The sequence below is a fragment of the Accipiter gentilis genome, chromosome 28 (assembly GCF_929443795.1).
Source record: "Accipiter gentilis chromosome 28, bAccGen1.1, whole genome shotgun sequence".
Taxonomy (NCBI): domain Eukaryota; kingdom Metazoa; phylum Chordata; class Aves; order Accipitriformes; family Accipitridae; genus Astur; species Astur gentilis.
In genome coordinates this window covers 10528306-10552309 of record NC_064907.1, presented here as the reverse complement: position 1 = coordinate 10552309, position 24004 = coordinate 10528306, and the positions used below count along the sequence as shown (strand labels likewise).

Below are 24004 nucleotides of genomic sequence, written 5' to 3'. Positions count from 1 at the left end.
CAAGTCAAGGTAAAGCAGTTGGAGTATAATATAATTTCATGTCCCAAACGTTTGGGTGAATGAAAACTTCTTGTTTCCTTGTAGTTATTAAAGGCTTATCTGTATTTTTATGCATGTAATAGAACAAATGCAAATGGAAAGAACACGTGTCATTATGACACAAAGTACTTGTTTTGGCATCACTTTGCATCAGCAGGAGATTTGCTTAGTGTCTTTGCACATACTGACAATTCTTGAAATACATGAATCCTGGTTATATGTAACACAGATACAGCACAGAATAAACAAAGCTCTGGCTTGTTCCAGGGACTGAAACACGCAAACATTTAAATGACTCTCCCCTAATATGATGTCTTATTAAGAATGAAGTCCTGTTGTCAAATATGTTGGCAGTGGGCCTTTTTTCAGAGACGGGGCTTATGAAGCACATCTCAGTAATGCCATGTTACTTATAACAGCTTGTAAATTCTAGCCCATTATTTGGATTTCTCAGGGGCAGATTTTGTATGTACTGCATTGTGAAATTACCTGGCTTTTCAGGTACTTGCTGCCAGCTACTATCCAGTAATAGAGCACTTATGAAAACCAGGGTTTGAGTTAAGTAGAAAGAAACTTAATTCTCTTCTCTTGCAGCAGGGCTAGAGGAGGGTCATTGCTATATTTCAGTTTAGTGTCCATTCACTGTGCTCTTAAACCATCAGTGGGGTTTATGCTAGGACAGTTGATAATCCTTCCATAAGAGCAGCAATATGAATGGGGAAGTGAATGGAAGAATTAAGTGGCTACAAACACTTTAATTGTCGTCTAGTGCTCATCAGAGTAAATCTGTGCATTGTGGTGTTTAAAATGTTGGCAGCTGCCAGCAGCTCTCCACCATACCAGGGTGGCCGAAAGGCTGGTTGGAGCCATTGCTTCAGGCAGATTAGAGCTCTCTAGGGTTAGCCTTCAAGAGAGAAGCTCCAGGTTAGTCGGAGCAGTTTAAAATTACGTAGCTTTTGCATTTGCTTTTGAAAGTCTGCTCTAGCTGACGATTCATCATAGGCGATAAAGACATTTTTGGTTCCGAAATCTTTTTTTTTTATAAAATTGAAATTTGCTTGATTCATTCCTTTATAAGTGGGGAGACATAAGCCTGTGCTTAAAAGTGGTGTTCCACAGCAGCCAAACAAAAGGGAAAAAATAAAGAGACCTACCTGACATTAATAATCTGTGAACAAACCACTTGAAAATGTTACTGCTTAAGGTATATGGGGAGTTACTTGGAAAAGTCAACTTTTTAATAGAAAATAATAATGAATATGATCCAGGCAAAAGAGAAATATGGTGACTGTCAATGGGAATATAAGCAAAGTCTGAAAATCCTGGAAATGTTTTAATTAAAATTAAAACAATTTAATGGTGAACAGCATTTCAAAATGACTTATTGCCATATGTAAGAATATATGGCATGGGACAGTTTTAAAGAAGAGCAGACTTGTGGTGTTTTTTTCATTTGTTCCTCCTCTGTTTTCTAATATTTTTCACAGTAGAGGGACATGCTCAACTGTTCTGCAGTTCTGTGTAACTCCACATTTACATGCTTTGAGCATCAGTTTTCCAAAAAGTTCTTTCATTAGTATATTATGTGTATATATCTAAATACATCTGAGATGTCTATTAATATATCATTTTAAAAGTTTATTACTGTATAATTGTCAATTGATTATTCAAAATGTAATATATAAACTTCAAGGGGGAAAGATGTCCTGTAAATGTCTTACAATTAGAAACCATTGACTTAGAAATTTAATTAATGCATTTGAGAGTAATGAATTCATATTTATGGCTCCAAAACCATTTTTTCTTATTCAGCATTTAGATCATAATGTTATGTTTGTCATTCTGTTTTCAAACTAGGAACTTATATTTATAAAATAATCTACTATTATACAGGGTGAAAGAAAAATCTGGGTTAGAGCAGAGGTGCAGGATCATGTTTCTGACACTGGCAAGTAGCAGGTAGTTGGGAAAAATTCTTGGCGAAGGGCAAGCATATGGTACGAGCTTCTTATAAAGTAATCTGAAATTCTGGGGCTTCCTGAGCTGGAGACTATATATCTGTATTTAATTAATACTTGTGGATTTTTTGTTTCATGGTTTATCTAACTATATTAAGAACACATTTGAAAATTTTTATATCCACATCTTTTAACATCAGTTTAATTATGTGCTGTATGAAAAAATATCCTTTTTGGGTTTTGATCTTGCTGCCTGATCATTTCATTGAATAATTCCCAATATTTTATATGCAAGTAACTGAGAATACCTACTCTCTGTTTCATAGCTTTGATGATTCTTGTTAAGCTTCTTTGTGCCTTTCCCATTTATGTTATTTGCTTCCTGGGATAAAGAGGCTAAAAATACAGGAACATCATGGACTTACATGGTGACAATTGTTTCTTGTTTTTATTTCTTTTGCAATAGGTCTTGGATTTCAGTTTTTTGATCAGCAGTGGCTACTCCACTGGCTAGTCACCCCAACCTCCCCACCAGCTATCCACAACAAGCCCCCGATCTTTCCTGAATGTTAATTCGGTTTCAGACCTGTGAACTTTTGTTTCTGTATGGAAGCTGTTTTAAGCAACTGTTGAAAATTCAGCAATTTGAGTTTCTTAGAATTGTGATATGACTGTCATTTGGTTTTGGCAATTTTCTAGTCATTTGGTCAGTCTATTGAAAAGTCTTCTGATACTTCAGTTTTGTGCAGTTTTTCTATTCCATCCATCACAACGCAGGGCTTTTGTGGGGGAATCCCCCAAAGGTTCTCTGTAGTGAACATGCACCTAATTTCTCTTGACTGTGCAGGCTTCTTTTCATGCTTCTTCATCACTGATAGATAAACTATTTTGATCTGTCTTGTTGACATAGGGAAACACTATCCAAATTACAGAGATAAAATATTGGTGTGTCCTGCTTTTGCTCTGGAGCAGGAAAAGTATCTGAATTTATAAGTTTACATGTGTTGCAGATATGGCAGTGTTACCAAAATCCAGAATAAAACTCCTTAACACCAATGTGAAGTTCAGAAGCAGGCACTTCGTTTATCGCAGCGCTGGGGACACGGGGGATCGCTCCTCCAAAGGCGTGTCCAACTTAGTATCAAAATCCATCAGTTTTTATAGACTTTTTCTGTCAGGTCATTGTGACATAAGCTCTTTACATAAAAATGCATACTATGCTTGTTCTTAAATTTAACCTTTATAATGATTGGTCCTTTGATTATATAACCTTAACCATATTCTTATTTAAGAACAATCATTGGTCAGTTACACTTATCTCTACTGATTGGAATCTTCGATACTCAAATCAAGATGGGAAGGATAAGGGGGTTTCCAAGCAGCAAACTGGTGTCCGTGACTGTTTCCTTAGTTTCTTGAAACAAAACATAGAAAAAACAGTAACTTCCTGGTGAGGTTTCTATGGTTAGCTATTTCAAACTTTAACAGTATTAAGGTTCCTATAGTCACACATACATAACACAGTTTGTAAAGTTTCGATGCCTACATCTCAAACTTAACAATCCTATACATTATGCTTCACAATGTTACTTCTTAATCAAACCTAACTCTACTATGTGATTAAATTTTGATTTCTTTACCAGAATATTTGCAACAGCAGCAGGATGAAGCTTCGTATTTTTTGGTGTGAAGCAGTTGAGCCCCAAATCATATGCCCACACTTGAAGAGATCTCAGTGTTAATATTTCATATTGTATATATAATGAGACAGTTATACATCCAGCTGTATAACTTCATACAGCTGTAATGGAGAGGATGAAGAATAGTTGATGAAAGGAGGCTTTTTGGTGTGTAGGATAGTGGACATTTATAGGAGAATCAGTTAGCTATATACATAACAAATTGAATTTGATTGTCCAGATCTCTGACCTTCACTGCTTTGTAACCTTTGTAACCTCCTTTAAAACAAGCCTTAGGCAATTATGCTGTGCGTGTGTACATCTGTGGTTTTGCATTTCAAAAACTTTGAATCTGCTAGCCAGTTACAAACGCATTTTGAAAACAGGTGGGGGCTTAAAAATAACTTATTACCTACAGGTTCCAAGAAAATAGAAATGTAGATTGAAGAAAGAGCCCCTCTAAGTTTGCTAACCAAGGAAGGAGTAGCAGGATGAGCTCACACTTGATTTGCCTCTGGAGAATACACACAAGAAAAACCTCAGAGAAAAAAATAATTTGCGACTCGGAGGCACAAACCTGTAGAAACCCAGCCAGTTCCAGTGCTTATGGAACTCCCATTTGCTAAAACTGCATATTTTTTGACACTGTCACAATTGCCCACAAAACTGGGGTTTATGCCAGCATTTTCTATTGCTTTGTAATAAACGTTTATTTTTAAAAGTTGTGTTATCTGTTGTAGATGTTTGTAAAAAATAAATCTTTATAAAGTAAAATCATAATTTTAAAGTAATTTCAGGACATAAGATTTAAATGCATCTTTGTTCAATTTGTAGCCTTTTTGAACTAATTTGTTTTCTTCAGAGTACTTGAAAACTTCAGGATATGTGCTGACTTAATGCAATTCTTGGGTTTTAGTGGTTTTGTGTGCTGGCACAGTCCCATGACAGAGAAGCCTTCAAGCTCCGATAAATTAAGAAATTTTAAAAGTCTGCCATAGCCAATGAGATGTGCAGAAGTTCCAGAACCATTAGCAGTCGATTATGTACTGCCATTTCCTCACTTCATCATAGGGAAAATCTCATCACTCCAACCCCACTTGTAGGGTTTAGGGTTATTCCATGTGAGGCCCAGACGGTGGAACCCCAATATGATGATTAAAGTCGCCACTTTATTGAGCCTAGCTGATCATTCTTATACAATTCTCTAAGTTGCCCAGAAGCTCCGATTGGCTGCTGCATGCAAGCATTTGGTGTCCACGCGCACAAACATAAAATGTGATTGGTCATATCGATACTGTCCACGCATATAAACATAAGATACAGTTAGTTATACTCGCTCTGTACATGCGCATAAACACAGGACATAATTGGCTATGTTAACTAGAGCACGCGAAACTTGTCTCAGTCCAATTGGTCAAGATAAGCCCCTGAATTGAGGTTGTTTGTGCCAAGTTCCCTTTATCGTGGAATGTGCACCTGTGTTTTTCTAATTGGGATCTTTCTTCTTCTATCTTCTTGTTTATTCTGTTCAAGGCCTTTTCTAAAGGTGTCTGGAACGCTCTTGCGACCATGAGCTACTTTCAGGCCCAGTAACTAAGTTCCATCTAATTGAACCCTACAACACTGAATAAAATAAACTCAGTTTCCAGGTCACACAGTCTGAGGTAGATGAGTTGCTAGCCTCAAGCCTGGAACTGTAAATCCTGTGACTGTGCAGAACTCCTTTGATGTCATCTGTGCTTGTAGATCCAGACACAGGAAAGAGCCAGCCGGAAGAAAGGGAGAGCTAGGCAATCCGTAATACTTGTTTCCCTGTTTGGGGGAGCTCTGGCTTGTTCTGAAGGTGTTCTGAGGAAATCTGCATAAAGTATAATTTCTGGAATAATTTTTCCCAACTTTTGTTATATTAAATGAAGTTTTGCTCTTAGGTTCTTCTTTGTGCTCCAGGATGGCCAGCACTTGAAGAATTGTACCTTACTTCTAATAATATTACAGTTTTGGAAAGGTAAGATGGGTATAATATCAGTCAGTCGTTTGTGACTGATGTATTGCAAAATTACATAGCAGATAAAGTTACATTCCTGTAATGTTTACATCACCATGACGTAATTGTAAAATAAACAATGCAAACTTCACGTGATGTACTTCAAAACATTTACAAATGCACACAATCATTTGCATGCAGTTACGTACTTAGAAAACTAGTGTTTTCATTAACAAATAACTTCAAATGTTCTGTGTTTGTGTTCGGTTGGGGTTTTTTTTTCCCCACTGTGGCAGGCCTGATAATGTCCTGCAGACCCTGAAGTTGCTGGACCTTTCAGACAACCAGTTACTGGATGGAAATCAGCTGCATCTAATAGCACATCTCCCCAGGTAGCTGTTAAAATAAATTTGCTGGGAATTCTTTGTCCTTGGCTGTTCATCTCCATAGTCTTTGTTGACTGAAATATGGTAGTTTTGATTTTGCATGGAAGATTTATGGAATCTTGAAATGGAGGCATTTTGCCATCTTGAGGAGAGTAACTGAATTATTTAATGGAGCTATTTTAATCTAATCTTATTTTTGTTGTATGGTAAAACATTCTTAAGCTGTATGTATGTTATTAGGTTTTCATTATATACTTGTGCAAGGGAAGTGATTTATCACATTATTAAGTTCTTTGTATATTAGTATGCACAGGGTTTTATCCAAGATGACAGGACTGTAGAGTTGGTATGCAGTGGCAAAGCAAAGGAGCTACGGAAGTTGTTTCTTAGGAACAGTTTTCTGACCATGACAGTGTAATGCAGGTTCAGCAGCAGCAGCACAGCCATCTCGGGGTCGCTGGAGCCTGCAGAAAGGCGTTGGGCAGTTTGTTGGAAGGTGTCACTCCTGAGGCTGACAGGCTAAAGGTCGCTGGTGATGGACGCTTGCCACGACCACTTTACACCCCTGGTGCCTACTTATTTGTCCTTTGTAAAGAAAGCAAAACAAAGAGGGGTTGGAGGGAGGTGAAGTGTGGTGGTGATAATTCTTCCCTGCCTCTGTTATCTGCTCTTGATTATTAACTATGGAGAAGGTTACTGTTGTTACTTGACTGGTAGAGGTGCGTGGCACTTCCTCTGCACACGCACTCTTTTGGAAGTTTCAGTGCTTTTTTGGGGTGGCTTAAAGACTTTGAAAGAGATGTTTGGTTTTGGTTTTGGTTTTTGTTTTTTTTAATTTGAAGCACAACAAAAAACCCCAAACAGTATAATCCCCATACTGCATTGGGTAAATGTATTTCTGCTTTCTCAAAAGAATGTCTGTGGCAATACCCTTTACACAGATTGTTCTGGTTTACTGTACTCTCAATAGCAGCTTTTTTTATGGTAGTTACAGGCTTGAGCTACGATTCCTTGCTTTGGGGTTACCATCCAGGGAAAGTGGGTGTGTGTTCCTTAAGCACAACAGTTAGTGACCGGAAAATTGTGGGACTAATATGACAGTTTTGCTATTTGCAGAATTATTATCTTGCACTGTACACCAGAATAGCAGCCATGATTTTAATTAGCCACCAGCTATTTAAAAAAATTGTTTGGAAAATCACACAGTTTAAATCCAGTAGCCATCTTGAAAGCTTGAAATTATTGCACTTTATTGTCTGAAAAATTTATTCCCTGAACACTCTGCTGAAGTCTGGGTACTGTCTGTGAAGCTGCTGTTCATTTGTCAGTGATTATGCATCATGTCAAAAGTTTATTAGATCTTTGTGTAAAAAGGAACTGAGGTAGTATTTCTTTACAAAAAAATTCCTGTACCATGTACAGTAATCATTGTATCTATTAAATTTCAGATTAGAACAGCTAATACTTAGAAACACTGGAATATCTTCTATATACTTTCCTGATGCTGGATTTGGTATGTAAAAGGAGTAATTTATTTATAGCTTTGTAATTCTGTTTACAAGACAATAGTGAAAACTTTAAATAAACTTACTCTCTTTCCTAGGATGCAAGACTAAAATGTTTCCTTCACTAAAACGCCTTGCAATAAATGACAATAAAATATCACAGGTAGGTTAGATTGTGATAGTTTCACATTTTGTAAATACACGTATCTTTCCTTAAGAGTAACTTGCAAATTGTTTTTTTTAAAAAATTTCTTTGATCATATGTGTAAGATCCTGAGGTAACTATTGAATACTTTCATCAACACAGAGGCATAATTTAAAAATTTAAAAACATTTCTTAACATCTCAGTTAAACATGTTTATGGTAGCTAGTCATATCCCTCTGCTACCTCATGATTCCTCTCGCAGAATTCTAATGATCTAAAATGCTGAGTAGTTCCTTGTTTGCTTATTTTTTTTAACTTAATTAAATATAATGCAGGGTTTTTTTCTTGGCTAAATGAACAGGATGAAAGTTCTTGGTTCTGCTGACCAAAAGAATAGTTTCAGTCATGGTCGTTGTACAGCAAAAGTCAATGTTATTGTGTATTGTTCTGAAATGAAGTATGTTTTATGTTTCCTCCAAAGACTGTTCTCTTCCATTTCAGTGGTCATCTATCAATGAGCTTGATAAACTGTCGAGTTTGCAGTCACTGCAGTGTCACAATAACCCTTTCATGGACACAGAGAAGAACCCAGAGACCCTGAGACAGCTAATTATTGCCAAGATAAGTCAACTGGAGGTTTTGAACAAGTCTGAGGTACGTGATACTTCAACAAATTGCATGAGTCTGGAGAAAAACATTAAATCATTACCTGAGGAATTGTTTTCAGTTTCTTTTAAGACTACTGTTTGTTTGGGCGCAGGAAAAGTAAAGTGATGACTATTCCATCACCTAGTCAATGGGGCATGCTGTAAGGCTACAAGACCCAGCCCTGTTTGTGAACGGTGCTGACTCAGTGGGGACGAGGACAAGATGGAGGAATGGTGGTTTTTTTCAAGTGCCTGAATTGTGTTGAAGTTGCAGGACTGTTAGTAAAACCATACTCTGGCAAAAAAAAAAAAAAGAAAAAGCAGCATAGTTGAATCTGTTTCACTGACAGTAATACAAGCATTTGCCTTCTGTAATAGAAGAATAGCATTATCTAAACCAAATCAAACTTTCAGCAAACATTTATCATAAAAGAGAGCAGAAGCAGGCTCTGTTCCATATCTACAAAAAACCTCCTTGCATCATCATATGCAGTAACATCTTTGCTTAGCTATTCATTTATGGATTGGTCAGTACATGGAGGTGGGCGTTGTAAGGTTTTTAATAGCTTTAAAATGTACTGAATATATGGGTCAGTCAGTACTTGGGGATGGGGTTTGTAAGATTCTTGGTTGCATTAGAACATACTGAACACCCAAGTGAGAGCAAGGAGTCAGTGTCATTAATTAGATTTTCTTCTCTGGAAAGTCGTATAATTACATTACGTGCCGTTCCTGTGCCAGTACAGATCCTTCCTGCTGAAAGAAAAGGAGCAGAGCTTGATTATCGCAAAATATTTGGAAATGACTGGCTAGCAGCTGGTGGGAACTGGAACCCAGAGAAAAACAAACCAAGTGAAGAATTTCTTGCTGCCCATCCCAGATACCCATCGCTTTGTCTTAGTAAGTACAAAAGTACAGTAAAATTAGCATTTCCTCACTTCTGGCACTGCAGTAGCACTGGTTCGGTCTCTCTTCAGTTTTCCTTCCCCCTGATGTTTTTTCCATGTGCTTCTGCTGCCTCAGGAAAGCCCACCCTTTGGCAGGCCTGTGCGCAAATGGCTTTTGCTTCCATGGGGCAGCTGCATAGTACTGCACCCCTCTGGGCACTGCTGCCTCCCGGGTGACACCTTTGAGTATCTGCCCCATAACTCTACTGGTGAGCAGGCAGTGGCTGTCTCCACCTGGGGCTTCTTTAAAGTGGGCATCCTAAGCAGCACCTCGATGTGCCTGTCACCTGCTCCACCCCATCCCATGTGCCTGTACACCCTCCTAAATGCTCTAGCAGTTGATGAAGGCTCGTGCCTGCAGCGCTTGGTGTTGCAGGAGCCTACCACTTTGTATGCTTGGTATCCCAGCTGCCGAGTGAACTGAGGCAGCAGGCTCACGCCTGACCCAACACCACCGTGCTCTTGGGTCTACTGCTGAGGTTTAGTCTTTGAAGGGTTCATGTCTATCTGCACTTTCCTTCACACAGAGTATGGTGCACCTGAAGAAGGAGAACTGAAGGGACGACAGCCTTTGACTCTGAAAAATCAGCTTCTGAGTAAGAGGCCAGAAATGGTCAAAATTGTTCCTTCTCCATTTAAGATATTTTACAAGCTTAGTGCTTCCCGGGTGTATATGGAGAACAAAAGGTTCAAAAGCCTTTGAAATGTCAGAGTTCCAGCTTGTAATTCTGCTTCTCTGAACTGTGTAGTGATGAGTTTGACTAGATACCTGCTTCTGTGTGCTGTATCTCACTTCCCCCTGAACCCAAGCCAAATGATTTTCTTAATTAAGACTTAATGGAGAATAGCGGTGATCAATACTCCATTCTGACAGTGTGAATGGCTTCTCTACAGAAGACATTTGAGATTTTTAACCTCAATGGCTGTGCTGTTTTCTGATAAATTTTTTTTAAATAGCTTCTTAATTTTAAGGCAGTCAAGAAAAATAGCAGTAGCTTTGGTATTGGGGCTGTCTACACATTTAAACTAGGTTACATCCCAGACTTACAAATTCACTTAGCTTTGTTTCCCAGTTGATAGAAGAACTGAACCTTTTTTTTACTCCATGGGCAAAATAGTATTTTAAGGCATTACATTCTATTGCATTTAGGTGGAAGACTAAATAGAACAAGGAAGGTAGTTGGCTAGACATAATAGAAACCTTTTTTAAGGATCAGTCTTTTAATCTCTGTAAAAGAATTAGGCTAATAACTTCCTTAAAATGTGTTTGTACAAGTCCTTTTGAGATAGTGAGGGTCAAAAACCTGCTTTAAACTGAGTAAGCAGTTCCCATTTTACTGCAGGTTATTTTAAAAAGCTAACTAGAAATTAAGCATTTTCAGGTAAATACTCCTTTTGACCAAAAAAACATGTTAAGTATTAGGGAGTCACTTTTAAAACCTTTTCCCTAATTTACCAAAGATGAATAAAAACTTGATAATTTTCATAAAATTACTTCTAATTTTTCAGGGAATGACTAAACGCTACCTTATCTGTTCAGATACAGGCTACATCCTTTTTTTTTTTTTTTTTTTTTTTTTTTTTTTTTTTTAAGGAAGATCAGGCTGAGCTAGGGGAAACAATTTGTAATAAAAACAGACTAGAAAGACTCTGTACTCCTGACAGAACAGGGTTTAACGTTCACTCACTAATGCCTCACTGTTCTTCCTTAAGCTTTGACAATTAAGTGTCCTGAGAAACCCGAACAGAAGCCAGTAGAGAAAAAGCTACCAGGTAAGAAGTCTTGGCTCGTGTGTAAGCAGTTGATTTGTAGCTCCTTTTCAAATAACTGTATTAAAGAATGGCAGCTGCCTCTGGCTTTGTCAGCTCCTGAAGATTCTCCCCTGAAGCCTCCGTCATGTAAAGAAATGACAAAAGTAGAAATTGTTGGAAAAAGTAATTATTTTTCTGACCTTCATGCTTACTTTCAGTCCAGCTTGAAGCTGATGCTTGTCTTATGACCTCTGCTGCTGGTTTCATGATCGATGTGTCTGAGGCAATCAAAGGCTAATTAACTGGTATGAAATCTAGTGGATGTGCTAACCAAGTAACAAGAATATGAAGTTGTAAGAGCCAACTAAGTAGTCCACAGTTCTAGATACTGAGGTCTGGTATCTAATACATTAAGTTAGAAATCTAATTCTGACCTGTATCAAATTTGTCTTTTTAAGTTTTAGTGCCTGTAGGGAGACTAGAATGAATAGACTTTGTTCTAAATCAAACTGATGTTTTGGAAAGATGTAGTAGAATGGAGTCTGAGAGAAAAGACTTACTCAAGCTTTATTCTAAAATAATAATCACATTTATTATCACAAGTTGCATAAAATCAGATAGATATAGCTTTTACAAAAATGTTTGATAGAAAAATATCTGTCTAAGTACAATGTGTGGTATTACAGGAATAACTCACTATTGCTGTGCCTTTAGATAAAGCTTCAAAAGAAGTGAAAGTTCAACCAAAATATTGAGTATATCTATTGCAAACACAGTTATCACCTCTGGAACAAACTACATTTACTCATTCAAGATCCATTACAAAAAATATCCCTTCATGTAACTGACTTCATAATATAAACCACTCTACAACACTGCTGGCAGTTTTTTTGGAACTAACATAACATCATTTCTAAGAATGGCACTAATTCCACAGTGACATTCATTTAGTTGTGCCAGGAGAGCCAATTCCTGCTAATGAAGACTTCAAGGAACAGTTGCCAGATGCAAGTAGTCAGAACCTGACTGGTATGTGTCCCAAAGGTCACTTAGTTTAGCATGTAGTAAATACAAACTCAAAAAAAAAGTAAATTATGAAGCCATAACACTTTAATTTGGTATATTGGGAGCAAAGCGCTTAAACCATGGTAGCATATCCTGTCCTATCCACCAGAGATTAAACCATTTTCAATTTGATATTAGCAGGTATGGTTTAGGTACCAAAGACATTATTGCAGTGTTAGAACTGAAGCAGCAATACAGCCTTTCACTGTTGCTATAAGCAAGTATAGTTTAAACACTAGTACTTTGCTACAGCTCAGTGGTAGCAGCATTTTTCTAGTAACTTTTCTTTCTTCCCCCTTGACAGAGTCTATGACTATTCAGCGGGTCAAAGGATTGCTGTATCGCCTACTTAAAATTCCTGGTTCAGAACTGAAACTGTCCTACGAAAGTTCTAAAGTGAGTTAAAAACGGGTAATTCAACAATAAAATACTGCATGCTGCTAGAGGTCAGTAGCATGTTCTAAACTACTACCTAATCAAATTGATTTCACTAGAGGAGGACAGTCTTCATGCTGTAATTTAGGGCCGAACTTCATTCCTGTAATATGACATATCCTCCCTGACTGCAAGTGCCTGATCTGTAGTTAAGTTTACATGAACAGATTTCAGTTTAAGTCTGATCAGGGTTTTTTCCTTTCTTATTCTAGCTGGAAGGAAAAGAAGTTGAACTAGACAATGACTTAAAGCCTTTGCAGTTTTACTCAATAGAAAATGGAGACTGTGTGTTAGTACGGTGGTAAGAAGGGATTCTCTTGACAGACTGAAGGAAAAGCCAGCACCGGAATTGCAGAAGAGTTACAGACTGCCCGCAGACAGTATGGACAGCCTGTGCCTGAGCTCACTTATGGGAGAATGTGAATTTCATACGTGGCACCAGAGAGCTATACAATAATACTTTCAGCTCCTAAACTTAATCGTCAGTCTCCATGAAAGCATTTGCTTTTGGCTGAAGTGTCTTACTTGAGAGATACCAAATAGTGCTTAAATGCTTCATTTAAATAAAACTCAAGGTAACCATTTTGCTAAGATTTTATACTACCTTCCTACTACAGCAGTGAGAATTTATTTTACTGATCTGAGTACATGATTTAATTGTGATCTCTTTGCTTATAATAGGACAAAATTAGTGCTGAACTGAAAGAGGCTACTTGCTCTTTCTGTTTTTGCCTACTTCCAATGACCTTAAAGCAAACAAAAGTGAAACAGCAGTAATTGTAGAAGTATCTACACAGCCTTAGACTAAGGTCAAAATCTGAAAGACCTTTATTCTACCCTAACAGCATTAACATACCACAGTATAAATAAGTTCTCAGCATACTGCAAGGCATTGCTAGTTATTTTACATTCTTTCTCAGTCTTATTTTACTTTCACTTGTGTACTCAGATTCATATCTAATAACACAGTGAGCTATCAGAAATCCCTCCTCATCAGGCCAAGTTTGCAGTACTTCAAGATTTGGTATAAGCAAACTTTGATACTGGTTTTTTATCTAAAATGACAATGGTATAAACAAACTAACCATAAATCCTAACCCCTAGCTGTCCCAGCCCCTGCACAGATGAGGGCAACCCCTCAGACAGCACAGAACCTGCTGCAGCAAGACTTACCAGATGCCCTGGTGCGGAGCACAGCTCTCCACTGGATCCTGGTACAGCTCTATACTGAGTTAAGTCAGTAGTACTTCAATTTACAAAAGACAGGCTAGTTGGCATTCTTATGTGCATTTATTAATTACAAGTAGGTCTTTGACTTAATATAAAAAGGAAATTTTTTATCTTAAACATTTTGGTTTTTGTCAGATCAACATCTATACTATAGAAAATGAATAGTATCAGTCCACTTGTAATTATCAAAAGGGATGTGCAAATATTGTTATACTTTAGTTGAAACCCAACATTAAAAGATACCTTAAGATTCCTTATTGTTCCAAGAATGAATCCAAATGTACACTTTTCCATGATCATTATACACTACCCTGTTTTCCAAGGCAAGTCCATCATCTTTCCTCACATCTACAAGGATCTCCACACAGTTCTTTTAACCTCCAGAGCTCTCTCAGTTCCTGTGGAGAATACTGGGGGGAAGACAGCATGCCACTCTCGCATGTCTTCTCACACAACCAGAGACTATCCTGTTAGAGAGAAAACCACTTCAATAGTTTTTCTCACAAAGAATTTAGTCTTCAACAATCTTTACTTCCACGAATCAGGTTTTCCTCGTTCCTAGCAACAAACTTTGCACACAGAGGTCACCAAGTAGAGGTATATGTCCCTCTCTGATCTGCTAGACCTCTTCAGAGAACTTGGGGGGGGTGGGGATGGGGGCTGCTGAGAGGGGGTGTGTGTTTTCTTTTAACTACATCTTCACAAGTTTTTTCTGGATTTTAATCCAATGCCTGTTTCCTTTTTTTTTCTTTTTTTTTTTTAAGAAAAAACATTTCTCCTATTTTATGCTACTTGGAGCAACAGGCATGTTCTCTTTCTGACAGAGAAAGAGAAATCAGAGAATTCCTTCAGACTTACTTGATAGCGCTTGGGTCCTACAGCTGCCATCCAGATGCCCATACTCACATCTTCACCCTGAGACAACACATTAAATTAAAAACCACAGATATTAGCACCAGGAAAGCAAGAAACATGACTTTGTCAACTAGAATAAGTTGCATCATGTACCAGCAGTAAAAAGTGGTAACCACAAAAAGCTATGTCTGACTGTTTTAGACGTGTTAAATTAATTCTCCCAGCTTTTCTGTGATAATACATTGTTCTTAAGAGAGTACAAAAACCAAGATTACCGCTCCAGAGGTTCTCAGTCCAAGGCAGTTGTGCTTTGACCTAGAACAGACCCTAAGCATAGCGACCAAAAGCACTGCAAAAAGCCAGCGCTAACACTTGAGCAATGTTCTTTCCAACTCATCCAGTACACATGCTGGTCCCCGAGACCAGCTTAAGACAGAAAAACTGAACCAACGCTTTACTACCTGGTACGTCTTTAATCTTTCAGAGTTGCTTGCCAGCCACTGAACAATGTCTTTGGAGATGACGTAGCCAGATCCACAAGCAAAGGCTGGATACGCAGGACTTGGGTACTCCAGCTCTTGCCATTTTCCAGTTCGATCAACTGCCCAATTTAGTCTGAAACTGAAGGCCATGTTAGACATGAGATGTTTATACAAAGCCCTCTATGAAACTTAAGAACACTGCTAACAACTGAAGTAACACTGACAGTAAACAGTATTAAGAGGAAGAAATAGAAGTTCCTAGCCTTATTTCTCTAGGGCACACATCTAATGGAACACAACAGCTGAAAAGCGTAATTATTGTTTGGTCTCAAATCTCAGGTAATAAGAGAAAGTTTTCAGAGCAGAAACAAACGCAACATTGACAGTCAGGTCTTCAGCATGTCTGCACCCACTGCTGGGTTTTGATCCAGGTAAGCGCAAGCATCCTCACCTATGTTCTGTAACAGCACATCTGTATCTAACCCCCTTTGATTAATCAACACGACACAAAGTCGGTGCCTCTGGCAGGCATGCTGTTACAGCAATGTTGCACAAACCATTTTCCTGATAAAACCAGTGGCTGCTTAAAAACCAGGAAGCAAGGCAAAGTACTGGGTTTTTTATATACCTTCTCTAAACTGTTTTCCAACTGAAACTCAACAAAGTGGATGTTCAACAAAGGCTGCCATCACTGAATTACAAAAAACCTTCCTGGCAGTCAGACTTATACTACTAGAGGCCTGCAGAAGGCCAGCAGTGCTCTCTGTCTGCCCAGTCTCTCCACACTGACTCCCATCCCCAGGTGGGGTGGTACAGTTAGCTTTAACACCCTGCCGCACCATACGGACCCTGTTAAGCTGCTGCGTCAGGCAGTGAGAACCACCCTGTTCAGGAACAGGCTGGTATTGCACTCCCCTTACCTTACAGGTACTTCAGGCGCTCACAGCTAAGCGGCATAACGCACATCAATGCAGCAGGTTCTCCGCCTTTTTGCGAACAGGTTCAAGCATTGCTGAATTCAGCCATGAGCACAAGCAGCTAAAAGCTTTAGTGAGCTACTAAGAATTATCACCTGAGACAACAGCCCCGTAAGGGAGGAATTACAGTTGAGTGGCAGATCTGTTACCAGACTCTACACATTCACAGCTGAAGCTGACATCTTAAAGCACCAACTAGATAAAAGTCATATCTGATACCTGAATTCACTTCAGACTCAGTATCTTCCACTCTAGCGAGTCCCAGCAGGAAGGGTGCAAGCCCCTCCAGGCTGAGGGGCACCTGCTTTGCTAATCCTTTTATAATTCAGCAGTCATTTCAGCATTTTCACTACACCTCACACTTGCTTTACCTGAAGACTGTGACTATTAGCGAATTTACACTTGAAGATGTCACCCCTACATAAAGGTCACTAAAGACATACAGAAAAGATGTTTTGTCCAACTCTTCTCTCCCAGCACAACTTGTCAGTTCCTTTTGTCAGTAACCGAATTCAATTACTCGATACCTTAACACACCATTTCCACAGCAAGACTTGGCAAAATTAATTTTTCAGTCTGCAGAAGAAAGCATTATCGATCCTCCTAAGTTCATTCAATGGCTATTCTAAGGCAAGCTGTCATGGTTTAACCCCAGCCAGCAACTAAGCACCATGCAGCTGCTCACTCGCTGCCCCCCCCCCCCCACAGTGGGATGGGGGAGAAAATCGGGAAAATTAGTAAAACTCGTGGGTTGAGATAAGAACGGTTTAATAGAATAGAAAAAGAAGAAACTAATAACGATAATGATAACACTAATAAAGTGACAGCAGTAATAATAAAAGGATCGCAATGTACAAATGATGCGCAGTGCAATTGCTCATCACCCACCAATCGATGCCCCATTAGACCCCAAGCAGTGATCCCCCTGCCCCCACTCCCTCCAGTTCATATACTGGGCATGACATCCCATGGTCTGGAATACCCCTTTGGCCACTTTGGGTCAGCTGCCCTGGCTGTGTCCCCTCCCAACTTCTTGTGCCCCTCCAGCTTTCTCGCTGGCTGGGCATGAGAAGCTGAAAAATCCTTGACTTTAGACCAAACACTACTTAGCAACAACTGAAAACATCAGTGTGTTATCAACATTCTTCTCATACTGAACTCAGACACAGCACTGTACCAGCTACTAGGAAGACAACTCTATCCCAGCTGAAACCAGGACACAAGCCTAGAAATATGTTACTAGAACATGAAGCATGTTATACTCAACAGCGTATCTTGCGTCCCAGGAAAAGGGGGGGGGTCATATTACAAATGAAACATATCTTCACAGAAAACTTCCAAGTATCTGAAGTTTCTTTTTGGCCTAATTAAGGTCAAGCAAAGGTGCCATTCTGAACTGTCGCTGCTTTCCATAGCATGGTAGATGAAGCAACTTCAGTGAACTGCCTTTTCGTTTACAGCATTCATATTAGATTCAGTCTCCCTCAAACAGCTTGGTACATTCTACCCCATCACAAATTTGGTCATTTACAGACATGATCAGTGATCTGTCAAAGACGGCTCTCTCATGCCTGAGGGTGACTAGTCTTTTGACTGCACTTTTAAAAGAACAGAACAGCAGTAACTTAAGTATATTCTCCAAGATGAGCCAAAGTTCTGAAGCAGGATACCTGGACCATTTGGTTTTCCAGCCTGTAGTCCTGAAATGCTCTAGATTAGCTACATAAGCTTTTTCAATGGTGATTTAAAATTAATGAACAAAACCATTGCACAATATGAAGTGGCATCAGGAAAGGGATATTAACCGACAGCATGTGTAAGTACTGCTCAATCCAAAGCATTCCCTTCCCAGTTTCCTTGAGATCTCATCCTTGGTTTCTGCCAGAGCAAGGTGATAATTTCAGAATTCACAATGATAAGTTTCTCTAAGAATACAGGAATTAATTATTAACAGATTATAAGGAACACCAGACAACAACAAGAAACTTGTCTGAACTAGAGAGAGCTTAATAAGGTCTAGGTGAAGAATGCAAACTTTGAGTTCTCAGACACATGCTCGGAGGAACAGAAGGAAGGGAGACCATCCATAAAGTCACCTCAAAGGCCAGATATATTAACCTTCTGCTCAGGAAGTTAAGGTCTGCACACACCAGAATCAGCTCTCAGAGAAGCCCAGCAGCATTTCGTTTGCACTTTCACCAATGCTCAAGTCTAAATATACAAGATGTCATGGAGTTGAAAGGTAGGAGAGCTTGGAAGGATCCCCACAAACCACTCAGAAGACTCCTGTACACTCAGTCGTTACCCACAAAACTGAACACATAACCAGAACACTCTGGCCAAGGAGCAGGCCCATGGCAGGCAGCAACACAGAAGGAGGGACACCCACCATTGCATCGGTGGGGACACCAGGGAGAAGGAGGGCAATCTCTTTGGTATCATATCCTCAGCTGTTACAGCCAAGAACATGCTCCAGAAGAGCTTTCCCTACATCAGCTGGAACAGCAGCCCAGGCAGCTTACACCTAGTACTGTTTTTCCTTTTGCAAGTTGGTTTCCATCTTGTCACCAAGTTCCCAACCTTTTACATTGCTAGAATGAACCTATCTTACCTTCGCTATTAGCCTTGCCTTGTGGTAAAGGTAATCCCAAGAAAATTTAACAGGCATCAGGCAATCAGGGGTTTTGTACAGGCTAGAGAACACATGCCCACCACTCAGATCTTTGAGATCATCACAAGATAGCCAGCTATGACACACACTTCAACACACACACACACACACACACACTTCCACACACCTTATTAAAGCACCCTACGAGTGATCAAGTCAGTACCAGATTTGTGAAGCAAGACACCTTTAGCAGCAAAGGCCAGCTTTTCTTCAGTAAGAAGATGGCAACAGGAAGACACATCGTACCGTTGTGCTATACTGAATTTTATAGCAGCGTAGCATTTCTGCTATATTGGATGTTATACCTGCATAGCAATGCATTCCATGGATGGAAGGGAAGAGCTGGGCTATTTTGATCCTCCTAGTTATTCACAAGTGTAATAATACAGGCTGGGGAACTTAACTTGAATTCATGAATCAGATCTACCATTTCAGACAGCAGCAAAATGGGTAGCAATCCCTGTCATTCACAGCCTTCAAAATAAAGTACAGGCTATAAAGGCAATTTTATTTCTCCTGTTTACCCCACTTCCTCAAGCCCACACAAAAAAATCACAGTGGCTTCAAAAAAAGTAATGTTTACAATTCTAGTATGTACTTGCCTTTTAACTTTACTGTACCGCTGGAATACTTTTATTTACTTAAGTACCACGACAAAGACATAAAACACATTTTAAAACTAGGTAAAATATTCAGCAAGTTCAACTCATTGTAAAGGCACACTCTGGAAAGCTATTGTAAAGGATTGATTTCTGTATTCTGACATTCAAAGTTCTACACATACAAAAGTCCTGCTTTTTATAACTAGCTTCCACAGGCAGAAAAAGGGAACTCACATGAAAACAGACTTATAGTAGTAAACTGTTCACTAAAGACATGGTATCTCTTAAAGACAAGTTAAAAAAAACAACTCACTTTCCCCACCAAATGTTTGGCCTGTCCAATTTTTTCTGCATTATCCTGTTAAAAACAGCCTCCAAATCAATGTAACAGTCATCATCTGTCTTCAGCAACAAATCAAAACTCGTTGATTCAACTGTCCTGTAGCCAAAAAGAAAAGCGATGAGATGCTGAGCTGCAGCCCACAAACTACAGTTAGGCAACAGAACACTCCACAGGGGTTTTTTGGGGAAGCAGAGGGGGAGGGAAGAGGGAAGGAATGGCTTTCCTACCCTTGACTTTTAAACATTTGCCCTATTGACAAAGGCTGACTGCTTGTCCTATAGAAAGGAGATGGAGCTGCATCCTATGATGATCTTACAACATGGATTTGTGTATGAGCTGAAGAAAACAAACTTGAAGTTTTGTTCTCCAGGACAGATGGTGGATTTACTAATGAACTAGTCTTAAACAGTATGGACCTCATATGGGTATGAATCCCTGCTGATGATGGCAGCACAGCTGTTAAAAGCCAGTGGCTACATGTCAGTAGCCTACTCTTCAGGATGAGACAGTCAGTTCAAGGGCAATACAACTGTAGAAGGTTGTAAGAAACATCTGTGGAAACAACTTAGTACTTACTCTTTCTCAGTAAAACACCCTTCAAATATGAAAAAAGTAATCTTTAATTGTCTGAAATAGTTGAATAACTGTCACTTGTAAAACAACCCAAGAAGCTTAAGAGGCTAGGGATTATTCCTGGGTCAATTAACAAACATTGATTTTAAAGGTAATTTCTCTTAATAAGAAAGTCATTTTCCTTAAGCCTTTTATTACTAAATTTTGAAAAAATTGCTAACCTGTAGGAAATTATCACAAAGATCTAAGTGTTGACATTTAAACTCCCTTTTTAGAACTGAAAGCATGGTTCAGTTTTTCAGTTACATTCATAACCATGAAATTTGTTAAATAAGAGCATTATCTTGCAAGCAACTAAAACTGTGAGCTATATTTCTTACTCCACAGCAACATCAATTAATTGAAACAGTTGTCTCAGAGTAACGGAAAGAATTGCAAATTAGAGGTAATAACGTATTAGATTCACCACAGACAATGTAATACACTATGAAAATTCTTCCTCCCAGCCTTCGGTCCCCCCTGTACACAAGCTTCCTATCCTTCCCCTACTCCTGTAGAGTACAGCATGCAGTCTTTGGCTACTCAGTAAAAGAGAGATATGGGCATACTGGGTGGAGAGTCCAGCAAAGGGCCACCAAGGATTAAGGGCCTGGAGCATCTCTCCTATGAGGAAAGGCTGAGAGAGGTTGAGCCTGGAGAAGAGAGGGCTCGGGGGAGCTCATCAATGTATATAAATACCTGAAGGGAAGGTGTAAAGAGATGGAGCCAGGCTCTTTTCAGTGGTGCCCAGTGACAGGACAAGAGTCAATGGCTACAAACTGAAACACTTAGGTATACAAGCTGGCCAAAAGCCATCCTTTAAAAGGCTAAAGCTTCTAGTTTTCAGTCCAAAACAAATTAAAAGAAATTACAAGGAGACGTGAAAATTCTTACACCTGGGCTCTGAGAGCAGAAGCCTGTCTTGCCTTATGCTTATTTGAGGCACCAAGGGTCAGCATTCAAGAAATATAGATCCTGTTATTTTACTCACTACATGCCCCCAAAATTGAGAGAAAGAAATATAACTTAATGAAGTAAATCATATAAGGTATGTATTTCATGGCGCCTGTCAGATAATGTAACATGCTGGATCATCTTGCACTACAAACAGCAACATTCCTCAGAGAAAATACTTTTAACGTACCATCGGTAGAAGTTCAGCAGTTTGGCTGGAACATTTCTGTAAGTGTCAATAACATCTACAAAAACAATATCGTCATAGGTACCACTTTCTTCCTTCAATAAAGCATCTTCTTTTTCAAGATTTTTTATGTGACTTGTAAACCTTTCTGGGCGAGTATGGAGGCTTTTTAATAGAGCATCACCTTCTGAAAGAAACAGCACCCATCATTAAACAAAGATGCATACCTACATACTATTTCACGTTTCTCTTGGATCATACACAACATACTCACAAAATGAATCTGAAGAACTGTTCAACTCAATGGGGTTATGAAAATCCTGCAATTAATTTTAAAATTTCTGTGAAATGTTAAAAGTTGCAGAACAGCAAAGAAGTATATTTTTGCATAAGTTCTGATACAGAAAGTAAAAATGTGTTCTTTTCCTTTTCAGTAATAAAAGGATTCAAGTTTTTAAGAGCTGTCTGGGACTTCACTATTACTCTTACTGGTAGAGGAAAAAGGCTACTGTTACATCAGTTACTCCTAAGCCTATATATCTAGCAAAAAAAACCCCCACCCAAACAAAAACAACTGCTATGCTAAGTATAATCAAATTGGCATTGCTTTGATGCAGCACATCACATAGCTAACTGCAGGTAAAAGCTAAAAAAATATTGCAAGAATACTGAACTTCTTTGTAAGGAGATAGTTTGTGGTACTGAAGAACTTTTTGACAAACAGGATGGAAGGGCTTTAGCACACCTCAGTTCAGGTTCCTACACAGATGACAAGACAACAGGACTGCCCAATAATATCTGCCAGGCCTAGCTACAAAAACACAGGAACAACACTCTGAAAGTCACTGCTTATGTTGGCTATGATGGACGGATAAGAATACATCAACTCCAGTGCTATGTGGCTAAAATCTTAGACATTGGAATGGGCTCCTATAGTCACTGAACATTCTGCTGAAATAGGTGTAAAACAGCAACGACAGGGGTGGAAAAGCAGGCTCTGTTAGGTAGTCGCTATTTGTCAGTTAATATTAAGCATCATGACACAGTACTTCTAACAGTAGCAGGACTGGAAAAAAATGTGAAAATTATCAGGGAAGAGTTTCATTGCACAGTATTTTTTAACTTGGGTTTGGTAACAAAAAACAAGGACTGAGAAGAGAGTCTAGATAAAAATGGTATTTCTGTTAATAAAAAGACATAGGGATGCAAGTCAATTGGAGTGGCTGACAAAAGGCAAGCAAAGAAACCACATCAGGACACTGACACATTAGGCATAAAAAAACCCAGGAAGAAATTAATTGTTTCTACTAAAAGAAAACTTAAGGTGATCAAGTTCATAGAGATAGCACAAATTTTAGCTCAGAAATGTAATTTAAAGTTCCTGTTTTATCATAACATCAAATGTGATGCTACGTTTTGTAGACTTACCTTGAATAGTGTAGATAAAACCACCTGCTATTCCCTCCACACCTTCTGTGAGTTCATGTGGCAGTGAGCCTTCCCCTGCCTGCTAGAGACAAAATAACGGAAAGAGATAAATCAGTTCACACCTCATTACTGATGTTTTTCCCTGCGATTTTAAGATGTGAAGTTTTCTGGCAACTGAGAATGAAATTAATTTAAAGCTCTTCTGGTTTAGGTACCTGCATAATGAAAGACTAAGACTAAGATCTTTAACTGTAAAGTTCTGTGGCATTTTTTGAAGTTTCACCTAAAACTAGCAGTACCACTGAAACTTTCAGAAAAGTCGTTTCAAAGTTGAGGGCAAAATATAAAGTTATTCTGGCTAAATTACAACAACACAGCATGTTTAAGCAAGCAATGTTTTGACAGGAAAAGAGGTACACCGCCAAAAAGCAAAAAAAACAGGCTTAATCCCGTCAATTGGGATTTTAGCACGGGATTTTTGACCTACATTTTGCCATCTCTGATACACTGATACTGCTTCACACCTGAGAAAGACAACAGGTGAACTTTAATCCCTTCAAAATAAAAGAAAATGCCACTTTTTTTTGCATCATTTTTTGCATGCCCCTGTCCTTTTTCCAGGCAAAGCAAACTTCCCCTCTGAGACAACAGGAGAAGCCCAACTGAATTAACGATTTACAGAGAAACACAGGAAAGCAAAATGCTAAATACCCAAGACTTATAGAAAAACAGAAACATGGTAGAAGGGAAGGTGAGGTGACTCACTGTAATGACTCTGAAAACACCCCCTCCATCATTCACCATCACGTTATGAAGGTTTCTTGAAACAAGGCCCTGAAGATCCTGGCTTTCCCACACAATGGTACCTTCAAAACTCTGGTAAGAGAGCAAACCACTGTTATGCAGGTATTAAAAGAATTCAAGGGATGAAAATCAAACAGTTTGGGGTTTCTTTTATTTTAAAATAGTCAACTTCACACAACATATAGCTTGAACGCACTTACACTTCAATAAAACTAAGTTACACATAGAAAAGATACATCTGCGAAACTCAGAAATCATGCTTTTAAGACTAATCATGAATCTTCATATTAGGAACACTGAACTTTTAACGGAAGTC

At 38.8% G+C, this 24004-nt stretch overlaps 3 protein-coding genes across 4 annotated transcripts in view; 2 read left to right on the top strand and 1 right to left on the bottom strand.

Moving 5' to 3' along the window:
* TBCE (tubulin folding cofactor E) overlaps window positions 1-13128 on the top strand; it is a 30298-nt gene extending 17170 nt beyond the window's left edge. Inside the window, exons 8-17 of the mRNA XM_049831541.1 lie at window positions 5605-5681; window positions 5957-6052; window positions 7495-7559; window positions 7650-7714; window positions 8199-8351; window positions 9091-9244; window positions 9819-9887; window positions 11005-11064; window positions 12413-12504; window positions 12756-13128. Of these exons, the coding sequence (XP_049687498.1) occupies window positions 5605-5681; window positions 5957-6052; window positions 7495-7559; window positions 7650-7714; window positions 8199-8351; window positions 9091-9244; window positions 9819-9887; window positions 11005-11064; window positions 12413-12504; window positions 12756-12848 (924 nt within the window). The 3' untranslated portion in view covers window positions 12849-13128. The remainder of the gene's footprint in view (window positions 1-5604; window positions 5682-5956; window positions 6053-7494; window positions 7560-7649; window positions 7715-8198; window positions 8352-9090; window positions 9245-9818; window positions 9888-11004; window positions 11065-12412; window positions 12505-12755) is intronic.
* GGPS1 (geranylgeranyl diphosphate synthase 1) overlaps window positions 1-24004 on the top strand; it is a 407079-nt gene that overhangs the window by 44681 nt on the left and 338394 nt on the right. The gene's annotated exons all lie outside the window — the stretch shown is intronic.
* B3GALNT2 (beta-1,3-N-acetylgalactosaminyltransferase 2) overlaps window positions 13850-24004 on the bottom strand; it is a 31383-nt gene continuing 21228 nt past the window's right edge. The window contains exons 6-12 of one of the 2 annotated variants that reach the window (XM_049831542.1): window positions 23650-23760; window positions 22885-22966; window positions 21460-21643; window positions 19674-19799; window positions 15090-15249; window positions 14632-14688; window positions 13850-14240 (exon numbers count right to left, since the gene is read on the bottom strand). In XM_049831542.1, coding sequence (XP_049687499.1) covers window positions 14106-14240; window positions 14632-14688; window positions 15090-15249; window positions 19674-19799; window positions 21460-21643; window positions 22885-22966; window positions 23650-23760 — 855 coding nt within the window. In that variant the 3' untranslated portion in view covers window positions 13850-14105. The remainder of the gene's footprint in view (window positions 14241-14631; window positions 14689-15089; window positions 15250-19673; window positions 19800-21459; window positions 21644-22884; window positions 22967-23649; window positions 23761-24004) is intronic. The other variant, XM_049831543.1, reaches the window with a different exon arrangement.